General features: G+C 40.4%; 1 protein-coding gene across 4 annotated transcripts in view; it reads right to left on the bottom strand.

Moving 5' to 3' along the window:
- SATB1 (SATB homeobox 1) overlaps nt 1-18,316 on the bottom strand; it is a 76,382-nt gene extending 58,066 nt beyond the window's left edge. For 2 of the 4 annotated variants that reach the window (XM_064444300.1, XM_064444303.1), the window contains exons 1-5: nt 16,406-18,316; nt 13,288-13,523; nt 9,322-9,498; nt 8,316-8,442; nt 7,465-7,588 (exon numbers count right to left, since the gene is read on the bottom strand). In XM_064444300.1, the coding sequence (XP_064300370.1) occupies nt 7,465-7,588; nt 8,316-8,442; nt 9,322-9,498; nt 13,288-13,498 (639 nt within the window). In that variant the 5' untranslated portion in view covers nt 13,499-13,523; nt 16,406-18,316. Of the gene's footprint in view, nt 1-7,464; nt 7,589-8,315; nt 8,443-9,321; nt 9,499-13,287; nt 13,524-16,243; nt 16,314-16,405 lie in introns of all 4 variants that reach the window. The other 2 variants (XM_064444301.1, XM_064444302.1) reach the window with 2 other exon arrangements.
- Between the last annotated feature and the right edge of the window lie 1,087 nt (nt 18,317-19,403).

Below are 19,403 nucleotides of genomic sequence, written 5' to 3'. Positions count from 1 at the left end.
TACCTCTGACAATCACCGAGGAAAAGCAACATGAGGACCAGAATGGCATAAGTGTGGCAGGTGTGAATTGACCTGCACTGGCAAAGCTGTGAGCTGGGAAACTTGCAAATCACATGGTTGTGCAATACTTGGCTCCAGTCAGTGCTATCATGTTCTTTATGAAAAAAAAATAATTAAAAAATTCTTAAAGACATGTACATCAAGTTAAGGGATTAACTGTCAAGTGACATTACTGAAACAGAAACAATATATTTCTTTATTGTTAATGAAATTCAGTTAAAAGTGAAGGAAGTGATAAAGAAAGTACTGTTTTGTAACGTATTTTACATAAGAACGTAATATAGAAAGGGAAGTGCAATTAAATCTTAATGTGGACTTTTTTATTTTTAGTTTATCATCTGGTTTACATTTTGAGCCCCTTTGCAGCAGTAAATTATGCTGGCATTTCTTAGGGAATAACTGCCACGTTAATTTAGTTTAATAAAATAACTGACAGAAAAGGGGGAAAAGAAGCAAGAAGAGACAGTATCCCCCCCCACACACACTCCTTATCTGTAGCTAAGTATTCAAATGCTTTCTATATGAATTGTCCGTGGTCCAACTCCAGCACCATGTAATAATACAATACATTACAACACAGTACAATACAATCTTGGGTTTCTGTAGCGCCCTTCATGCAAGCATCCCAGGGTGCTTTACAATCATTATGAGTTAAAATTAAAACTGAAGCACATACAATTCCTAATAGAATAATTTTAAAAATGCTAAACAGAACAAATAACTTTTAAGTCTAGATTTAAAAGTCCCAGCAGCCAGAGCTTTCCTTACTTCAATTGGCAATGAGTTCCAAAGCTAGGGAGCAAAGCGTCTAAAGGCTCTCTCATGTTATGTTAAAGGATCTCTCATGTTGTTTATACTTGTGCACTACTCTACAGCCAACAATTTGCCAATAAGAAGACAAAAAAGACTTATTTGCAATCTTGCTTTAAAGAACACTGGGGGAGTGGCTTGTTAACCCTCTAATAAAGTTATGGAAACAAAAAAAAAAAATCAGGGTTCACGCTCGGCCATGACAGTACTAAGAATTACGTGAGAAAGATTAACAAATGAATACAGAATTTCATAGCAGTGCATTACTTGACTGCCTCTTAACCCACTAAATGTAAAAAGAAAAAAAAAGTATGGTTATATATACATATATAAAAAAAGAACATCATCACTGCAAACCTTTAAAATGTGAGCTATTCTATATACCATTCGCAGGACCACTGAGTGAAAACAGAAGTCGAGTACGGCTCAGTTCTACAACACATGCACATTTTAGAAGGAAATCGTATCAGAAGAAAACGTGTTGTGTTCCTTTTTTATTCTGTCACTTCCCTAAAAATTGAAGTCTATATGATACAGATAATTGTTCACATGACACAGTTCTCAAAATTGCTGAGCTACAATCCCAAGTGGTTAGCACACAAAGTGGGGAGCACAGTCCCAAAAATGTTATTCCCATAAAAAGACTGCATTTTGTACTGCGTTCACAGGGGAGCCTGGCAGAAGACAGCTGCTTCTATCTCCATACAGCTGACTTTGGCGGGGGGTGGAAGAAATCAACATTAGCACCATCCGTCTGTTGGACTCTTCTCCACTTTCCCAGAAGCAGAAACACAAGACCTCATGACAGAACAGATACTAAGGGACACGCTGACACCTTACAGAGTCCTCTGAAGTCAGAAACCGCATTTATTTCAGAAACAAGGTACATTCTCCTGCTCCCCACAGTAAGTCCAGGCCCCGTAACTGTTTTGGAAAGAGACTTTGACGTCCTCTTCGTAGTTAATTCTAATGAAGAGGCGGAAAAAAATAGCTATATATTTTCTCCTTCAAAAGGGCACTGCCTAGATAAAAGTTGCAGACTGCCATAGCTTTAACACTGAGAGTGTTTAGCTGCATCTAGAGAACATAAATCAGTGACCAAAAGATGAGTCTACTGAAAGGTTGAGTACCCTTGCAAATGTCCATACACCTCTCTACCAACATGCGTATTTCATGCTCCCCATCCCATCAGCAAGAGGCTCTGTACTGCCCGTTCTATCTGGATGACTAAAAATTATGGGCACAAATTCTAATAGTTAATTGAAAATGTTTTAAAAATCCAGATACCATGTCAGCTTGAAGAGACATCAGAGTGAATGCTCTTGAGCAACTGAGGGGTGGGTTGAAGGGCCCTGCCTGCCAAAACCTGAGCCCAGGCCCTCAAGGATTTACTTCCCTGAAATAATTAATGACATCTTTAAAATCTAAAGTATAGTAACTTCTAAAGCAGAAAAAGGAGCTGCATTCCTTACTCAGGTTATTAATTATTGGGGGAAGGGAGGAGGCGGAAAAGGAGAGAAGAGAATCTCAAGCAACAAAGAAATCCAAGGGCTTGATCTCAGGTCTAGGCAGGTAAAATTGAAAGGGGGACGCAAAAAACACCTTTCAGTTTTGTAAAGCGTGAATTAAAAACTGCATATAAAAAGTATGCATTTTGGCAACTCTTAATAGCTCATTCCTTGGTTATTTATAGGTCTGGAAATTTTAATTTTAGCAAATGCCACTTTTTTGGTTGGGATTTTGGAGGAGTGGGGGAGTCAGAACAGCAGCAAGGAAATGCCAGAGGATTTCTCTTATGCTGCTTATTGGCTATGATGGCCAGGTGCCTTCAGATCGGCTGAACTAAGAAACACTGATGTTCCGAGCAAGCTTTCTGTCTGGCGTCTCTGCCAGATCACCTAAAGCCTGCACGATGTCTGCAGAAAACAGCATGCAAATTCAGGGCAGGATATTTGAACAAAAATGAAAGTATATTATCTATATTGTGCCCATGTCAGATGCAGACAATCATTCGCTACAGCACGGAAGTTTGATTAAAATGCAGTTAGAATAGCTATATTTATCACAAGTGCAAAACTATTCAGACTTTGGTATCATACCAGCACTTGTTATGTGTGCGCATACGATTTACGGAACGCAAGTGTATATCCCTCTAACTGAAAAAAATGCAATTCCCTCATCATCAAGAGCACACAAATATCTTCAAGAAATTAGTAATACAATGCATGTAAATTACTATGTCCATAAGTATCACAGACACTGGATATACTCCGTGGAAATACTGCATGCCCCCTACAAAGTATTTTTAAAACATAATAAACCATGACATTTGAGATTCTACTATACATCAGGCCTGGATTTTCTCATCTATAATGCACTGGCTATTCATTGTCCTGAGAGTTAGGCTAGCTATACTATGGGGAAAGAGAAAAAAATAATAATTTGCTTCAGAGCTGCTTTTGCAGTGGTTTGATGAAGTGAAAAATAAATAAAATTTGAAAAACCCAAGCCTGTTTGTGAATACTAACAATCACTTAGAGAATCTTCTTGTAGAAAAAATTCAGGTGAGAATACCAGTGGGAAAGTCAATGTCATTTGATCACTGCCATATTTTCAAAAGCAGTGCCCAGATACTAATTAATCTCTACAATCTCTTCGTTTGGTAGGTTACTTGTTATCTTCCTTTCATGGAAAAGGTTACAAGAACTCAAGATAAGGGGTACATCTAAATGTGCAAATGCACACAGTGAGTTTGTTCCAGTATTATCAAAAGAATTTCAAGCCTTTTCTTGGTCCAATAGCCCATGTTGCTCTCCTCTCCTTCATAAAAGCTTATCTAACTATAAATATATATATACTGGGGGGGGGGGGGGGGGGGGGGGGGAAGAGATTAATACAATAGGGACAAAACAAAAAAAACCCTTATTAGTATAAATATGGTCTGTAGTATTTCGGTTATTTCACCTGTGGAAGTAATAAGAGACTTCTGCACTAAAAACCAAAGCAGAGCAAAACTGTGAAAGTGAAGTATGAAAATGCTAGGACTAAGGCTGAGCAGAGAGATGGAAGGACTAACATTAAAAAAATAAATGCAACAGGGCTGCCTGCCTGATCACTTTAGAGTAGCTCCCAACAGACTGAGGTAGAGTAGAGCTTCTGTGCAAGGGGCTGGAAATAAGAATTGATGGTAGAACAATTTCTTTACAACCCTTTGGAGACTGAAGAGCCAAAACAGGAGGGAAATGAGATCTAGGCCACTCACGAGATGCACCAATTTAATGGAATGCACAGGACGGCCCAAAATTGAGCCCTAGATTAAATTCCAAGTTGCTTTCCCCATCAAAAGGAGCCTGGAGAGGAAGCAGAAATGAAGCGAGATATGCGTATCAAATACAAGAAGTCTTCAATCTGGCATCTGTGTATGCTGCTAGTCTCTAGCAATAAAATCTGCAAACCTGAGGTAAAGCATGAAAATACACGCTGCAGCGCATAATTCAGAACAGGCTTGGCTTTTCCATGTGAAATTTGCAGCATCCTTTTACCTTGTCTGCTTGAAATCAAAAATTTCAGACTAAACCTCTGGACAGATGCTTGCGTTTCCACGGCAATTCAGAGCCATGCATTTGCTCTGGTCCGCCCTGAGCACGCCAAGTCATGTCAATGGGGATTCCCCGTGATGCGGGTTCGTACACTGAGCGCTAAACCTAGTCTTCAGGGGTGGCCACAGAAGTCACAGAGCAGGACAAATACTGCAGCTTCAAAAGAGGCCACATATTCGACTCTCCTACTGAGAGCAAGAGTCACAGTGGTATTTTACTGAGGAAGGCATGGAGAGTTCATACCTGTATGCCCCAAGGCTTTAGTTGGACAAGAAAGCAAATGGCAAAAGAAAAAAAAAAATGCGTTCAAGGAGATGATGCTGTTAAGTTTTCAAGACTATAATTAAGACAAACTGGATCTCAAAGTTTGTTTGCTCATATATTTTCAAGCTATTAAATATACCTGCACTATAGAAATAGTTTGCTTGGGTTTTTTTGCAGTACATACAATATCAATATTCTGAATAAATATGAGCAATTTTTTTAACATGCAAAAGGCAAGATTAATTAAGAAAATACAGTCAATTCTAAGTGAGGATGATGATTCTCAGTTTTCCATGCTTAGATGGGGCTTCAGAGATGCCACACACTGAGCACAGCAACTTAAATACTTTACAACAAATCCTTCCATACCTACACAAAACAGAATACTGGTAATGACAGTGACAAAAAATGGTAACTACTCTCATTTCCACTTTGAGTCATTTTTCTGTGGTTAATAAATTATATCCATAACAGTGTTAATAAGTTATGGTATGGTGTCACTGCATTAGTTTGCATTTGTGATGAAACACTTTGTATGGCATTACCTATGCCCGTGATAGTACATAACAGTAGAGACCACTTCTCTGCTCTCAGAAGAGCCTCCCATGGTGACATGTTGATGGACCCTCTACGGAAACATCGCCTCCCGACCTCTGCCCTGCTCTTACTTCTCACCTCCGTTGCAGCAGCACACCACTGCAACGCAATCCTCCAAATACATCTAACAGAACACACTCTTATTTCAGTGTCCTTTCCATAGGAGCGACATACAATGAGTTATTAGGCAAATACGGGAAGCATTCAGACCAATTTCATCATGTAAAAAGGACACCGTCGAATCAATGCGTCCTCCCTCCCTCAAGCTCCCAGAGGGAAATGGGAAGATTTAGACTGACTGATGGGCTCTCGATCAACCACTGTAACAGCTTGTTTTTCCAAAAGTTAAGAATGAATAAATAAATAAATGTGTTTTAAGTTTAATGTGATTTGGTCTTTAAAGAAAAAAGAAAAGTAGAAGCTATTTAAATTCTTGGAACCCAACTACCATAGCGCTGGTGAAGACGGAGATGACAAAAGTAATAAGCATGCTTTTAACAACAGAAAGAAGCTCATAGATTTAAGTATATTCTTTTACAAATAAAGAAGTGCAAACAGTAAACAAACAACCCCAAATTAGAGTTCTCTAATCTGGGGTTTTTGTCATCTCAAGCCCTAACTTCAAGAGCTGTTATTAGGCAAGATGGTTTTTGTTCGTTAAAATTGTTATCTAAAAATTCAGTATAGTTTAAAACCAACTTTTTGAAAAAGTGTAATTATTGAATTGTCTCCTGTGCTACGACACCATCTCTAGTGAGGTATTCCTTTTAAAAACTTTTTCCTGCTTTATCATTGCATCGTCTACATATATACAGAAGCTGCTATGTGAAACACAATGCGCAAATAGAAATGAAATATTCCATCTTAATAGAATTTACTTGCTTTCCGTCAGTATCAAGTAAAAATCGGCACTATTAGATTAAAATGGAGAAAAATCCCAAATTATCTGCAGCCTCCGTAAGCCAGCAGTGCAAAAGCTCACATGCTTTTATAGTAGGTACGTACAAGATAACTTTGCAGACATATTACTGGAATGGTTTGCAACCAGTGAAGATAATTTTGATTATTTCCACTTCAAAACTTCCTATATTGGAACCACATCACTGAAAACAATCTAACCTTAGGGGAAAAAAAGTGATGGGAAAACAGCCTGCTAATATATCCGCTGGAAAGACAGACAGAGAAAAAGAGGAGTCCTCTATAGATTAACTGAAGTCTTTCAGAGACAAAGACTCCAATATTCTGAGCCAGAGAAATAAAATCCCCATAAAAATACCTTTACTTAATTTACTTCCTTAATTTCCTTTTTCCCCTCCCTACTACAACTAGCATCATTTATTTGTATACTCAATTTGCCTCCACTGCAGCACAACAAAATACATTTTAAAATTTAAAAGGTAAAAATAAATATGACGTTCCCACCACGGCATCATTGGACACTGTACTGCGAAGAAAAATTAGTTGCGCCTTCACAGTAATTGGACAAAAGAAATTACCAAAAAATGGCAAAAAAAAGAACAATATGACTAAGGCTTGAGAGAAGCATCAGTTCAATATTCAGCAATGCATAAATTGAGGTTTCGTTTTTGTTGAGGTATATTTTGATTAGAACTAATAAATGGCTGATTTTCCTTTGGTTGTTTGCAACAACAACACATCATCCAAAGAGCTTTATTCTTTATTCCCCTCTCATATAGCATGCCAAAGACTGTCTCATTTTATGAATTAGCATTTAAAACTACTGTAGGTTATCTAACAAGCATTCAGATTCAATAGTACTTTTGACAGCAGTAAGTAAAGAGCCTTTTAACATCTTGAACACATGTGCTTGAAAAAAGTAGTTACATCAAAGCAGTTCAAAGACTGAAGACAAAAACCAGTTAAAATCCAGTTTGCTGTGAGACAATTTTAGTGTGGTGTAAACAACCTTTCACGATTCCCCATGGGGAACGTTGTAAGACTACGTTCAAAATGAATCAGGCGTATTTATAAAGATCATGAAGTGGTCAAATGAATTTGCATTTTTGGCAGATTCACTCCACCGGTACTACTTGCTACAGTCTGTAGAAATCTCAAATCTCACATCAGCGTTGCCTATAGTGCTTTATTATTTATTACATGTTATGCTAAGTACCTGTGAAAGGGGACATTCCTTGGCCAATGAACTCTGGTTCATATCCTTCAGTAAGTCCTTCAGAGCATTTCTTACTGTTGTGTGAGACCATTGTTCAGGAGGCAAGTCTTCTAGTTTAGGGCAACTATTTGAAACACAGATTAGAAAAGGGATTATTACAAGATTGCATCCTGCTGCAGAACATTCCTTTAAGACAGACAGATTTCATTTTGCGCATCAAGCAGATGCATCTGGAGATTGCTCTCGGTCTCCTGATTGTTCCGATTAGTTAATTACTTTATACAACACATCTGCTGTATTGATGCATGAATTATACATCAGCTGCATGTGGCGACTATTTTTTCATGTTACTTCTACCTTCCTGCTCTGATGCGCTTGGTAAAACAATTTAAGGTGTAATGCTTTCTCACGACTGATCATGAAAAGCATTAATATATTAACTGTTTTTTTCTTTTTTGTTACCGTGAAATTTAAGAACCTAGACAGCAACAATAAGTGTGAGCAAGTCATTCTTTTACAAAATGCACACAGATGGTACTGTTCATGATATGCAAAAATATTTTTCTCTTAAGTAAACTTTATGTAAAATGCCTTCTTGTAATGCATCATTTAATTGACTAAAATGCAATATAGTTTTAATGAGATATCCAAAGAAAATCTATGTATCAGACCTATAAAAGTTTTCTGCAATAGTATACTGTGAGTTAAAGAAGAATTAGAGTAACTAAAAAGGAATTTAGATAAGCCTTTGTACTTGGAGCACACAGCACAGTGGGAATTAAATACAAGCAATATTAACAGTAAGAGCAGACAAGTAACAGTTCACATCCCAGTACTGGTATGCAACTTACCTGTGTAACTGGATTTTCAGTGTGACCACATGATACACATCTTGCAGCATGTCTGCTACTGTAGCATCAGGGGCATCTGTCACATAGGAGAGTGGAACTGGATTCCACTTCCCAACCTGGATAAGCCCTGCAGGATTTTTATTTTTCAAGGGGAGGGGGAGGGGGCAGGAAGGGCAGGAAAAATTGAATAAAAAGTAATTTACCTGTTAATTCCTATGGGCAAAATAAATATCTGATTTCAACAAGATTTCAACCTTTGTTTCTAGCCTCTTAATTCCAGCAAAACAAAAGAACATCCCCCCAAAAAACCCCCACCCACACACCACCAAAGATATGCTTTATCTATATTATGGAATTATACAAATGCATTACAGTAGAGTTTGGTTTTTTTTAATATGTATAGAAGTGTATTTTCCTAAGTTCCCATGAATTCAATAGGACATGATATAATAGCATTCCTCTTAATAAATTAGAAAGGATTTTGCAATGCAAGGACTGAGTACAAAAAAAAAAAAACCACCACCAAAAACAAACAAACAGAAAAAAGCCCAAAAAACACAAACAACCCCCCTCACCAAAAAAAGCCCCAAAGCAAAACTCTGCAGTCTATAAAACCATCAGGAACAAAATAAAAGAAACAGAACTGGATATTCAGTCATAAATGCAAGTTGACTCTCAACAGTCCATCTGCTCAAATATGCTTTACACTTCCTTGTGGATCCTCAGTGGAGCAGATTATTAAGGTCAATAAGCATACTAATGATTCAGTTGAAGTCTTTTTTTTTCTTTAAACAAAAAAAAAAAAAGAATCTACCTCCACGTTCCCCACGAACAAAACATGCACTATCTAAACAAAAATACATTAAGGGGAAAAAAAGGTAGAGACAGAATCTGCAAGAAGTTTAAGAAGTAAAACCTGCATCGCATTCCTGAAAGAAATCCTGCCCCTCCCCCAAGACCCCACAAACAAACATAATTCATAGTACAATTTCATAATCTTATTTACCTTTTGCTTGGGCAGCAGAGCTGTGAGAATATCCAAGTGATAGCAATGCCATTTCAATCAGTTGGTTGAAAAGCATATCCTTCCTCACCAACACAAATTCTGCATGCTCCTCCTTAGAATCATACTCGATGGCATTTTCATAATGTTCCACTACACAGAAAACTGGAAGCATACTTCCTATTAAAAAAAAATGAAATTTAACATATTAAACTGGAGTTATAGTAGAGTAGGTGGGTCTACACAGCCTTATGTAAATAAAACCTGTACGAACAGGCAGAAGAGGCATCAAGAATCATCACAAATATTTGATAAACGTATTTCCTGAGTCCTTTCCCCTCACCCTCCCCCCAAAAAAGAGAAAGTTCTACAAAACATACATCTCTCTCAAAAGCAGAAATGCAAATCTATCTTGCTTGATCAGATACAGATTAAAGAATTACCTTCTATAGAAATAACAAGGTTGACTGAAGAGAAGTTGATTCTCTCTGTCCTGCCTGATTTGTTGTGAGTAGCACGCAGCACAAGATCCTAAATACATACTGCAGATGTCTTCACTGTAAGCCATTTTAGTACCAGCTACATGATTTTGTTCGTTAACATTAAAACTTTCTTAGTCCTGCCAAAAATATTTAATTGCCTTCAACATCAACAACAAATCACCTTGCGTGTTATACATTTGCTCTGAAAAGAGTACGCAAGGAAACAAGGCAAAAGTTAACACTAATTCGTGCTTCATTCATTGAGTGCACTTGAGCACTACTTTCACTCGCATCTTTAAGAAACAAATCATGATTTCAATGCCGTTTTAAGAAGTGTACCTGCAGTTCGGGCTTTTTTTTTTTTTATTGCGTACTGAACTTTGCATTCAACATTTCTGGTATTCATTGCTATTTTGGTATGCCTGAAAGCAATTACTAATTTCTAGCTTTGTAGCATCATATGACAAACCCTTCCCTATGCTGCACAGAATATTAAGCAAATAACCTTTTTCCCTTTCCTTTGGCTTTTTTTTTTTTTTTCCCCCCTCCCTTTTGACAACAGACACAGAAGTAACAAATGACCCAAGCTGTTTTAGGGACAAAGTCTCTCCTGGCAATCAGATCTCTAGACTTTGTGAAAATCCCTCCTGACCTCCCAGACAGATGTGGATGACATGATGACCTCAGACCCATGGTTTTAGACCCCCGTCCCGTCCCGCTGTCTCCAGCAGCGCAGGTTAGGTTCTCTTAATGACGGAAAGCAAAAGGGTTAAAAGCAGATGTACAGAACTGTCTTATGGCAGCCTGCCAGAAGGGTATCATCTTTAGCATAAATGATGACAAGGGTTATTTTAACAGGGCACCCAGGAACTCCAATTAGTCCTACAATGTTAATGCCTCTATAACCACTGCCCTCTAGACTTACGGAAACCCCCTAACCTGCTAAGGTGCACCAGACATACCATAGTCGAAAAAGATTTACTCTTGACAATAGATACACACTTTAAGACCGCGTCTGTTGATTTGTGCTCTAACGTATAGCAAGAAATCATGATAAAAAAGATACCTCTTAAGCACGTATATTTAAACTACATCTGTTCACCAGAGAGTCAATCTCTGGCAAACAAACCCCTTCAGGCTCGCTCGGAAAAGCTCACAAACTCACTCCAGTTTGCCCAATAGGCTCAGCATGAAAGACAAGACTAAAAGCTTGCCAATATTTATGTAGTGCAGGAAGGAGCTTTTTTTTTTTCTCTGTGTGTGTCTTGTTTTTTTTAAATGTAAGTGAGACTGGTCAGGAAGGGAGAGAAGACCAAAGCAAAAGCAGTACATGCAAATTGGTGATTTCTTAATTTGTTTTAATTAAGCTGTGGAAAGCTTTCTAAAACACACACACGCTTCATCTGCAAGAAGGTGGTGGGTTTTGGGGTGTTTTTTTTTTCCCTTCCAGGCTCTTACAATTGATGTTTGACCTACTACTGTCTGACTCAGAGTAAGGGCTCAAAATTCTTGACAAGTTCCACAGTTAATACCTGAAGATAAAACGTAAACAAAGCTTCATTTTAACAAACAGTGCAGATACACTCAAAACCAGCTAAAGCGTGTTTGTTTTTTCCCTTAGCAGTTCCTACAAATTAAGCTATGATCAGACACAAAACTAGCAATGCACAGGTACTTCGCTGCACGTCAGCACACTTTTTTGCCAGGTACACGGTCTCGTGGGTTGCAGCATTCTGAAAAACGTGGTACTTTAAACAACGCAGGAGAACCTCCTGGCCAAATCCTGATGCACAGCACAGATTATCAGAGGTGGATCCTGGTAGTGCGGCACAGGTATCACCTGACTGCAAAGAAAGCCACTAAATCTTTTAGCAAACTGTCACTAGTGTCCTTCTGTTAATGTGAAAAATGTTATACAGGAGAGCACAATCTCAGCTGGCTGATCACTCCTGCTAGTACTTGGCAAGACCTCCAAGTGCAGCAACTTCATAACCTTCTAGTATTAAAGGGGAGAGCACTGGTCAGTGCTCACTGCTAAAAATACAGCATGATTTAAACCTGAAGGCAGTGTTAGAGCTTTTGCTGAAGGTTTACGAGTCTGTGTAAACAGCACGTCTGCCATAAGGAGCAGTGAAGTCTGTAGAATCCTTGTCTAAAACTGTCCTGGCATTAAAGTTTGCTGTGCAAATATCACATAATACCAGAGACAGCTGAAATCTCCTATTTAGGAATTTATGGAACTTATATGTTTGCAGGCGTCAGAAAGTCCTTTTTATATAGCCCCACTGCTTCACTGTACAATATTAATGCACTCTGCTTGAAAAGCCGTAATAAATTATATTTTTAATGCTCTTACCCTGCCTTTCTTAAGATGCATACATTCTTGGCAAACAATCAATAAATAGGGTAATCATGAGCAGAGGCCAAAGAATTTGCTGAAGTGCTGTTTTTCCATTTTTAATAGATAAAGATCTAACAATACGGACTGCTGTGTCTGTTCATTTCAGGATCAATATATTCTTTGTTTTCGCCAAACCGAGGAAAAAATAAATGATTGTACGATAAATGTTATGCATCAGACACAATGAAATTCCTCTGCCTTCTAACTTTGTGCGTTTAATAGTCTTGGTTGCATTTTGCACTTTGCTTAGCAAACGCAGGAAAAATCTGGATTATAAACATACACCGATTATACTGAGAAAAGTAGAGGCTGTTTTAAAACAAATGCCAAATTAGATGCAGCGTATTTTGATTTAAATTAACAAGCCTGCAGGACATGGTCAAAAAGACTTACACATTTTGATAAGCAAAATTTATAGATTATTGTCCATTAAAAGTATTTTCAGTGCAAACAAAAGCTATCCACATACAAACATCAACGATTCTAAATGTGCCTTTTCCTTGTGTAAATGTCTAATTACAGCAAACCAGCCACTGAAAAATATGACACCCAAGTTGTTCATTGTTCAATAATGAATTGTACTTAAGAAAATAAACTGCGAAGACTGACATCATAAATGACTTTTCCAATGTGATACCTAAAGATTTACACTCTCTCCTTTAAACCAACTTGCAACTGTTATGGAAATACTGCTGCCCTTCCAAGCTTGGACCATCATTAAAAGGAAAGGCGAGAATTTGTTTTGGGGGTTCGGTATTTACTCTTTTTGCATTTCTTAGCCCAACACTTACTCAAAGGATTAATGCATTATATTACTTCTATTTCAATGTAGGAATTTGTTTTAATCAAGGCAGCTAGCCTTTACCTGAACACAAATCAGACTCCACCCTGTAAAGCAAGATGCTCCACCCAAGCATGAAGATTACATTTCCCAAATGTGATTTATATCAGAGTTGGGAATATATAGTATTTTAGAATGGAGATTTAATCCTGAAATATAAATGAAGTAGAGTCTGCAAAAGTATGCTTTCCCCCCCAAATATTATAAATCATATTTCTCTAATGCAGAATTATCAAAAGCGTTACCTTTTCTAATATTAGTTTTCATCAGGTGTCCAGAGTGTTTTAAAGGCACTCCTTGCATTTTAGTTCCTGTACTTCCAAGTCTTCCTCTTCCTAATGGGCTCCCATTCTGTTCCAAGCGCGCGATTTTGGCTGGTGGACCCTTCGGATCGCTTACATTGTTAGACATTTCTGAATGTTCTTTCCCCTGAGTTGCCTCGTTCAAATGATCCATACTCAGTCCCGCCTCTAAAGATCACCTGCCATGATTCAAAAAAAAAAAAATATATATGTTGCACACGTGTGCGCATATGTATACGTACACAGCCTGCACATGTACAGAGAGAGAGAGATGTGTCGTAAGCTCATGAAGAAGAATAACTAACTGTTTTAACTGGAAAGAAGATGCCTTTTTTAAAAGAAACAAACTTATTCTCCAAAAATGACCTCACACTCCAGTTTACAAACAGATCACACCATAATCTGGTGGAATTATTTTTTTTAAAGGCAACTGGAGTACCCCTTTAGAAAAAAAACTTCAAAGATATTCTACTGAATCTGAGAGTCTAAGAGTCATATAAATGATGATGATTGTCAAGGTATGTGCTCCAACGCAGCTATTGTTACAAATCTCACAGAAAGGTTTGTTATTAATCCCGGGTGTTTTTATTGTGGTAAGGGAGAAGGGGAGAGAGAGAGAGAAAGAAAAATAGTGAAACATTTCTCGATCTACTTGATTAAAAGAATGGATGCACAACAATAGATGGTTAAAACTTTAGTTGAGGGAGCAACAGATTTATTAGAGATGTAGAATATTGTCCATTTATACTTCTTCCCCCCCCTTAAAAAAAAAAGTTAGAAGAGAATTCAACATTTAACTTCAGAAAGCAGTGGCGGAAGATGGTTGCTTTTGAGTTTCCTAACCAATATTACACAAAGAGTTTATCAACTTTTGCAAAGTTCGAAATATGCATATGAAATTTTTCAGATGTTAAGCTTTAAGCGTTAAATGGATTACTTTACTGAATTAAGAAAAATAACTCGGAAGAGAAGGCAGCATCTCAGAAAACATAACACTGGGAAAAAACACCCACAATTTCTACAGTACTCTTAAAGCCCTTAAATATAAAAAACACCCAACCTGGGTGATGATAAGTTACATGCTGGAACAGCTATTTGAAACCAAAACACAGAAGTTATTTCAACAGCAAATTAAGAAAAGTTACACGTTAGCATGCTTATGCTTCCCTTCTTATAAACTTTTGAAACCTCCGTCCATGAATAACCATTCCAGTTAAATCACTAAAAATCTCCCAAGCCTAGAAAATAACGGAGGAAATTTTGAGGATTTTTGACACTTATCAGAATCTGTTTTGCCAAGTATGTATGTGTGTGTATATATATACATACATATATATATATAAATCAGTTGCTGAGAACAGAGACATCTTTCTGGTTATGATTTCATTCATCAATACTGTTGTGATTGTTAGGTATTTTACCCTACCTTTCTCTGAGCAAGGTGTGACTACACTGACAGTTATGTTATGTATACAATATAATCACTAAGGACAGGTGACTAGACATTAATTTGTGAACTAGTATTTACATTAGCAAGTACAAATACTGAGGAAGTCATATTTAGGAAGACTGGTGTGAATCTGATAATTGCTACTTTCTTCCAGTTGCCTAGTAATTCGATACATTTTCTCCACATTTCACAGCAAAGCTATTAAAGCCTAAACATCTTGGGATTTTTTTTAATATATACTTCTGTGTCGCTGGTATATATGACAATGACAATTCCGTAAACTATTTTTTTCTTGTTCGAACATCGTGCTGCTTTTCCTGATATGGTGAAGAAACAGATAATATATCAATCTTAACGTTTACAAGCAACCTCAAGAATAGTTAACTGAATAGCTAAAGTTCAGAAAAACGCTATTTTTCCTTATGCTGTAAGGTGACAGGCTAAGGTTTACCATTCATCTCGATCCCATCTGTTTTAGATCGTGTGTCTCATTAACAGTAAACGTGCCTATTTTAGCCACTTTTTAAAAAGATTTTATTTTTTTTTACTGTGTTAACTGCAGCCGAAGCAAAGTATTACAGGCTCAAACCATTAACATCTTCCGATGTTTCTGACAATGCTAACATACTATAGGACTGCTTCTCTGAGACTGGTCTCTCAAAAATAAGAGGATTAACAAAAAAGAAAAAAAAAAGGGGGGGGGGGGGGAAGAGTTTAAAAAAAAAAAAAAGAAGGGCTGAAACAAGAAAATCCTTGTCACTTTTGGCAACTTCAGAAGTACTCTAAGGCACCGAGGTTCATTGCTACAAGAAGCATCTAGTCATCATGAGTCAGAATCGCACTACATCATGTACAGTGAATAAAAGTGATAGATCGCACTTTAGTTAATACACTGACTACAACCAAAACACCAAATGGGTCATTTTCGCTTGGCCTGAGAATACCCACCCATCGGCATCCTTTCACCACTTAGTCATCTTGTAAAAAGCTTTATGTTACAAAGCAAAATTACATGCACATAAAACACCTAATTTACTCATTTAAACTCCATGCCCAAGGCTAAAGTTCACTGAAACCTCAGTTTGGAATAGTGATGAGCAACAACCAGCGTGGCCTGCCCAGGGAGAGGGTTGCAGGGAAGAGCTATCATCTCCGCCGGTTCCAGGCCAAGAGTTTCCCTGGGTTTCGCATTTAGGCATCTTTCACAACTACAAGTTTTCATCACAGGCACTGAGAGAAGAGCACAATTTCAAGGCGCAGTTTCCCAGAGACAGCGTACACGTACGGGCACACCGCGCAATTTCTGAATGAGAGTCGGTGCGGTATCTCCTTTTGTCGCGATGTAACGCCGCCGGTATTATATTATTTCTTTCTCTCCTCCTGAATCAGCCCCCTCCCCATGCCTCTCCCCTCCTCTTCCCTCCCTCCCCCATAAAAACCCATAATCACATTTGAGAGAGGCTCCGCACTTATCCGTTCCATATGGCTCTCACAATCCAGGCCAAGCTTTCCCTGTGACCTTTTAAAGAGACAAAGAAGCAAAGTACTTATCTAGAAACAGAAACACTGCAGTTTTCTGAGTGAAATTAGCAAAACCGACCCGAAACTCACCACTTCAAAACTTGACAGCATATAAATAACAAAAACAAAGGAGGTTTCCTTTGCAGCCCGAGCTCTTGAAGAGGAAGAAGTTCAAGACTGATGTTTTCTAGGTCCCCCCCTTTTTGGAGGGGGGGAGAGGGGGGGCAGCAGACCTGAGGACTACTTCCCCTAATATTCTCTTATTTTTTCTTTTTTTCGTGTTGCTATTTTCCTCTAGGCGGGGAGGGGCAAAAATAGATAGCAAGAAACAGAGTAGCCATGAGCAAAAATGGCAATGGACAAAAAATACAGATTAAATATCTTTTGAGAGCGCCAGTTTTCGAGGTTTAGCAACGGAAGAAGGAGCTGAAGATCAAATTGATCAGACAAGTGTAACGCTCAAAAGGAGGAATTCATCATCATAATAAAAAAAAAATAAAGTAGCAGGTTTAAATTGAGGTGGAGGGTGACTTAAGTCTAGCTATGCTTTCAAAAATAAAACCAATGCGTACAGGAGCAAGTGAGAAAGGGGGGTATTAAAAAAAAAAAGCAAAGAAAAAAAAAAGGCAGCTTTTCTATCCAGTGTGAAGAGCAGAAAGTCTACTTCTAGGTTGTCACTTACACTATTATTCTCCAATAGGCACCCAGAGGAGCAGCACACACAGAAGGAGCCCGCTCCCCTCCCCCTCCGCAAAAATACACACCGTAACAGCCCCCAAACTTTCTGAGGAAACCTCAGCCCCAGAGATCGCTACTGGAGATAAAAATAATAATTAAAAAAAAAAAAAACCAGCGTAGAGAAAATTGCAGGAAAAGGCACTAAAATGCCACTTTTAATCTCGCCTTTGCGGTCCGGGGAGAGGAGAGGAGAAAAAGAAAAAAAAAAAAAAAAAGCAGAGAGGACCTGTCTCCTCTCATTTACCGGGGGCTGTTGTGCGAGTGAGGGGGGAGAGGGAGCGAGAGGAGGGGAGGGAGAACAGAGGGGAGGAAGGAAACACACACAACAAGGCACACCACCACCACTACAAAAAGTGACGAGGTTTCACTCCCTCCGAGTCCAAAACCGGGAGAAATTGTAATTTAAAAAAAAAAAAAAAAACAACACAAAACCCAACCCTCTCTATTATTAAAAAAAAAAAAAAGAAAACCCAACAAAAAACTGGTTCTGCTTCTGCAAAGAAAAAAAAAATATCTGGGAACTCCGAGAAGAGTTACTCGCAGGAAGGGGTAAAAAATATAAAATAGAAAGGTTGCAAAAAGCCAACAACAACAAAAACCAAGCCAGCAAAAAAAACCCACAATAATAATTGAAAAATAATAATAATGGTAGGCTTTGGGGGTTTTTTTGTCTTTTTTTTTTTTTTTTTTAATTCTCGTTTCCCCTGGCTGGCTGAGTATGGTTGTTATTTAGGCCGGTTTGGTGGTTGTTGCTGGATGTTACATGGATATATATATGTGTGTGTGTGTGTGTGTGTGTGTCCCCGGACGGAGCTGCCTCGCTCTGCTCTCTCTCCCCCCCTTCTCTCTCTCTCTCTCTCTCCCTCTCTCTGTTTCTGTCCCCATTAAATTATTAGTTGACTCATCACTACTCCTCCTCCTGCTGCTGCCGCCGCCGTCCCCTGCTCACAGCCTCCTCGCCTCCTCTCCGCTACCGCTCGCTGCCGCTGCTGCCGCTGCCGCTGCTTCTTCTTCCTCCTCCTCATTTTAATACAAAATAACACCGAGGCCACCGGCTTTTTTTTTTTTTTTTTTTTTTTTTTTTTTAACAGCCCGAGTCGGGAGGAGGACGCAGCCTCCCTGCTGCTGCCCGGAGCCCTTCCCCGGCGGCCCCGGATCATCCGACGCGTCCTGGGAGAGAGAAAGTGGCAGAGAGGAGGAGGAGGAGGAGGAGGAGGAGGAGGAGGTGGTGAAGGAGAGAGGCGTGGGGGAGGGGAGGCCGGCGGGGGGGGCGGAAAGCTGGACGGGAGAGGAGAGGTGGCAAAGGGGGACCGCAGGGAGGAGCGGGGAGGGGGCGCCGGGCCGGGGGCGGGGGGGCGGCCGCCGCCGCCGGTAGGTGAGCGGGGGGGGGGGGGGAAGGACGGGGGACCGGGGGAAGAGGGCGTGCGGCTTCCGGGCGCGCACGAATTTGCAGCCAGGCGGGTGCGGGTGAGGCGGCCCTGCCTGCGCCGCGCACAATGCCCGCCGCCCCGCGCCGCGCAGCCCAGCCCCGCGCCGCGCAGCGCCGCCCCGCGCACGCAGCGCCGGCCGCGCAGGCACGTAGCAGATGGGGGCTCTGCGGAGGAGGGGGCGAGCCGGCGGGAGCTTGGTGTGGGGAGAACGGGGGGGGGGGAGAAGAGGAGGAGGAGGAGGGGCGGGGGTGAAGGCTGAACAATATCCTGCCGGCGCCGCGCCAGCGCAGCCCCCGCCCCTCGGCGCGGGGGTTGCGCGGGCCGGGCCGCGGCGGGCAGGTGCACAGCGGCGGCGGCCGCGGAGCGGTGCGGGGTTTCCGCGCTGGGGAGGAGAGGGGGGGCGGCCGGGGCGCTCGGCCCCGCGCACCCGCAGGTGGGGGCGCGCCGCGGGGGCCGCCCCCGGGGGGCCAGCAGGCCGCGTGGGGAGAAAGAGGCTCCTCTCACCCCCGCCTTGATATGAGCAGAGGTGGAAGACAAGCACCAGGCCCATTAGAAGGGGGCAGAGGTGGGGTGAGCGTGCCCCCGTTCAGTGGAGGGCATCAGGCGCACGGCAAGGGTGAGGCGGTGGGCGCCGTGGCAAGCTACATCAAACAGCAACATACCCTAGGTAACAGCAATAAATCACTCCGTGCTCATAACGGCGAAAAACTACGGCCCCACCGCGACGCGGGACGTTACAAGACTGTCCCTGTATAATGTCCGCAGACCAGGACCGAAAGCCACTGGTAAAAGGTGAAAACTAAAAGGTGGTAACATTGACAAAATAAATAACTGCGAGACAGACTTTTTCCCACAATGCACTTGGTAAAAAGTAACCCAACTAGACAAACTTGAAAGCAACAAGTTTGTACAAGCTACGA

The sequence above is a fragment of the Phalacrocorax carbo genome, chromosome 2 (genome assembly GCF_963921805.1).
Source record: "Phalacrocorax carbo chromosome 2, bPhaCar2.1, whole genome shotgun sequence".
Classification (NCBI taxonomy): Eukaryota; Metazoa; Chordata; class Aves; order Suliformes; family Phalacrocoracidae; genus Phalacrocorax; species Phalacrocorax carbo.
This window is presented reverse-complemented; position numbering and strand designations above follow the sequence as displayed.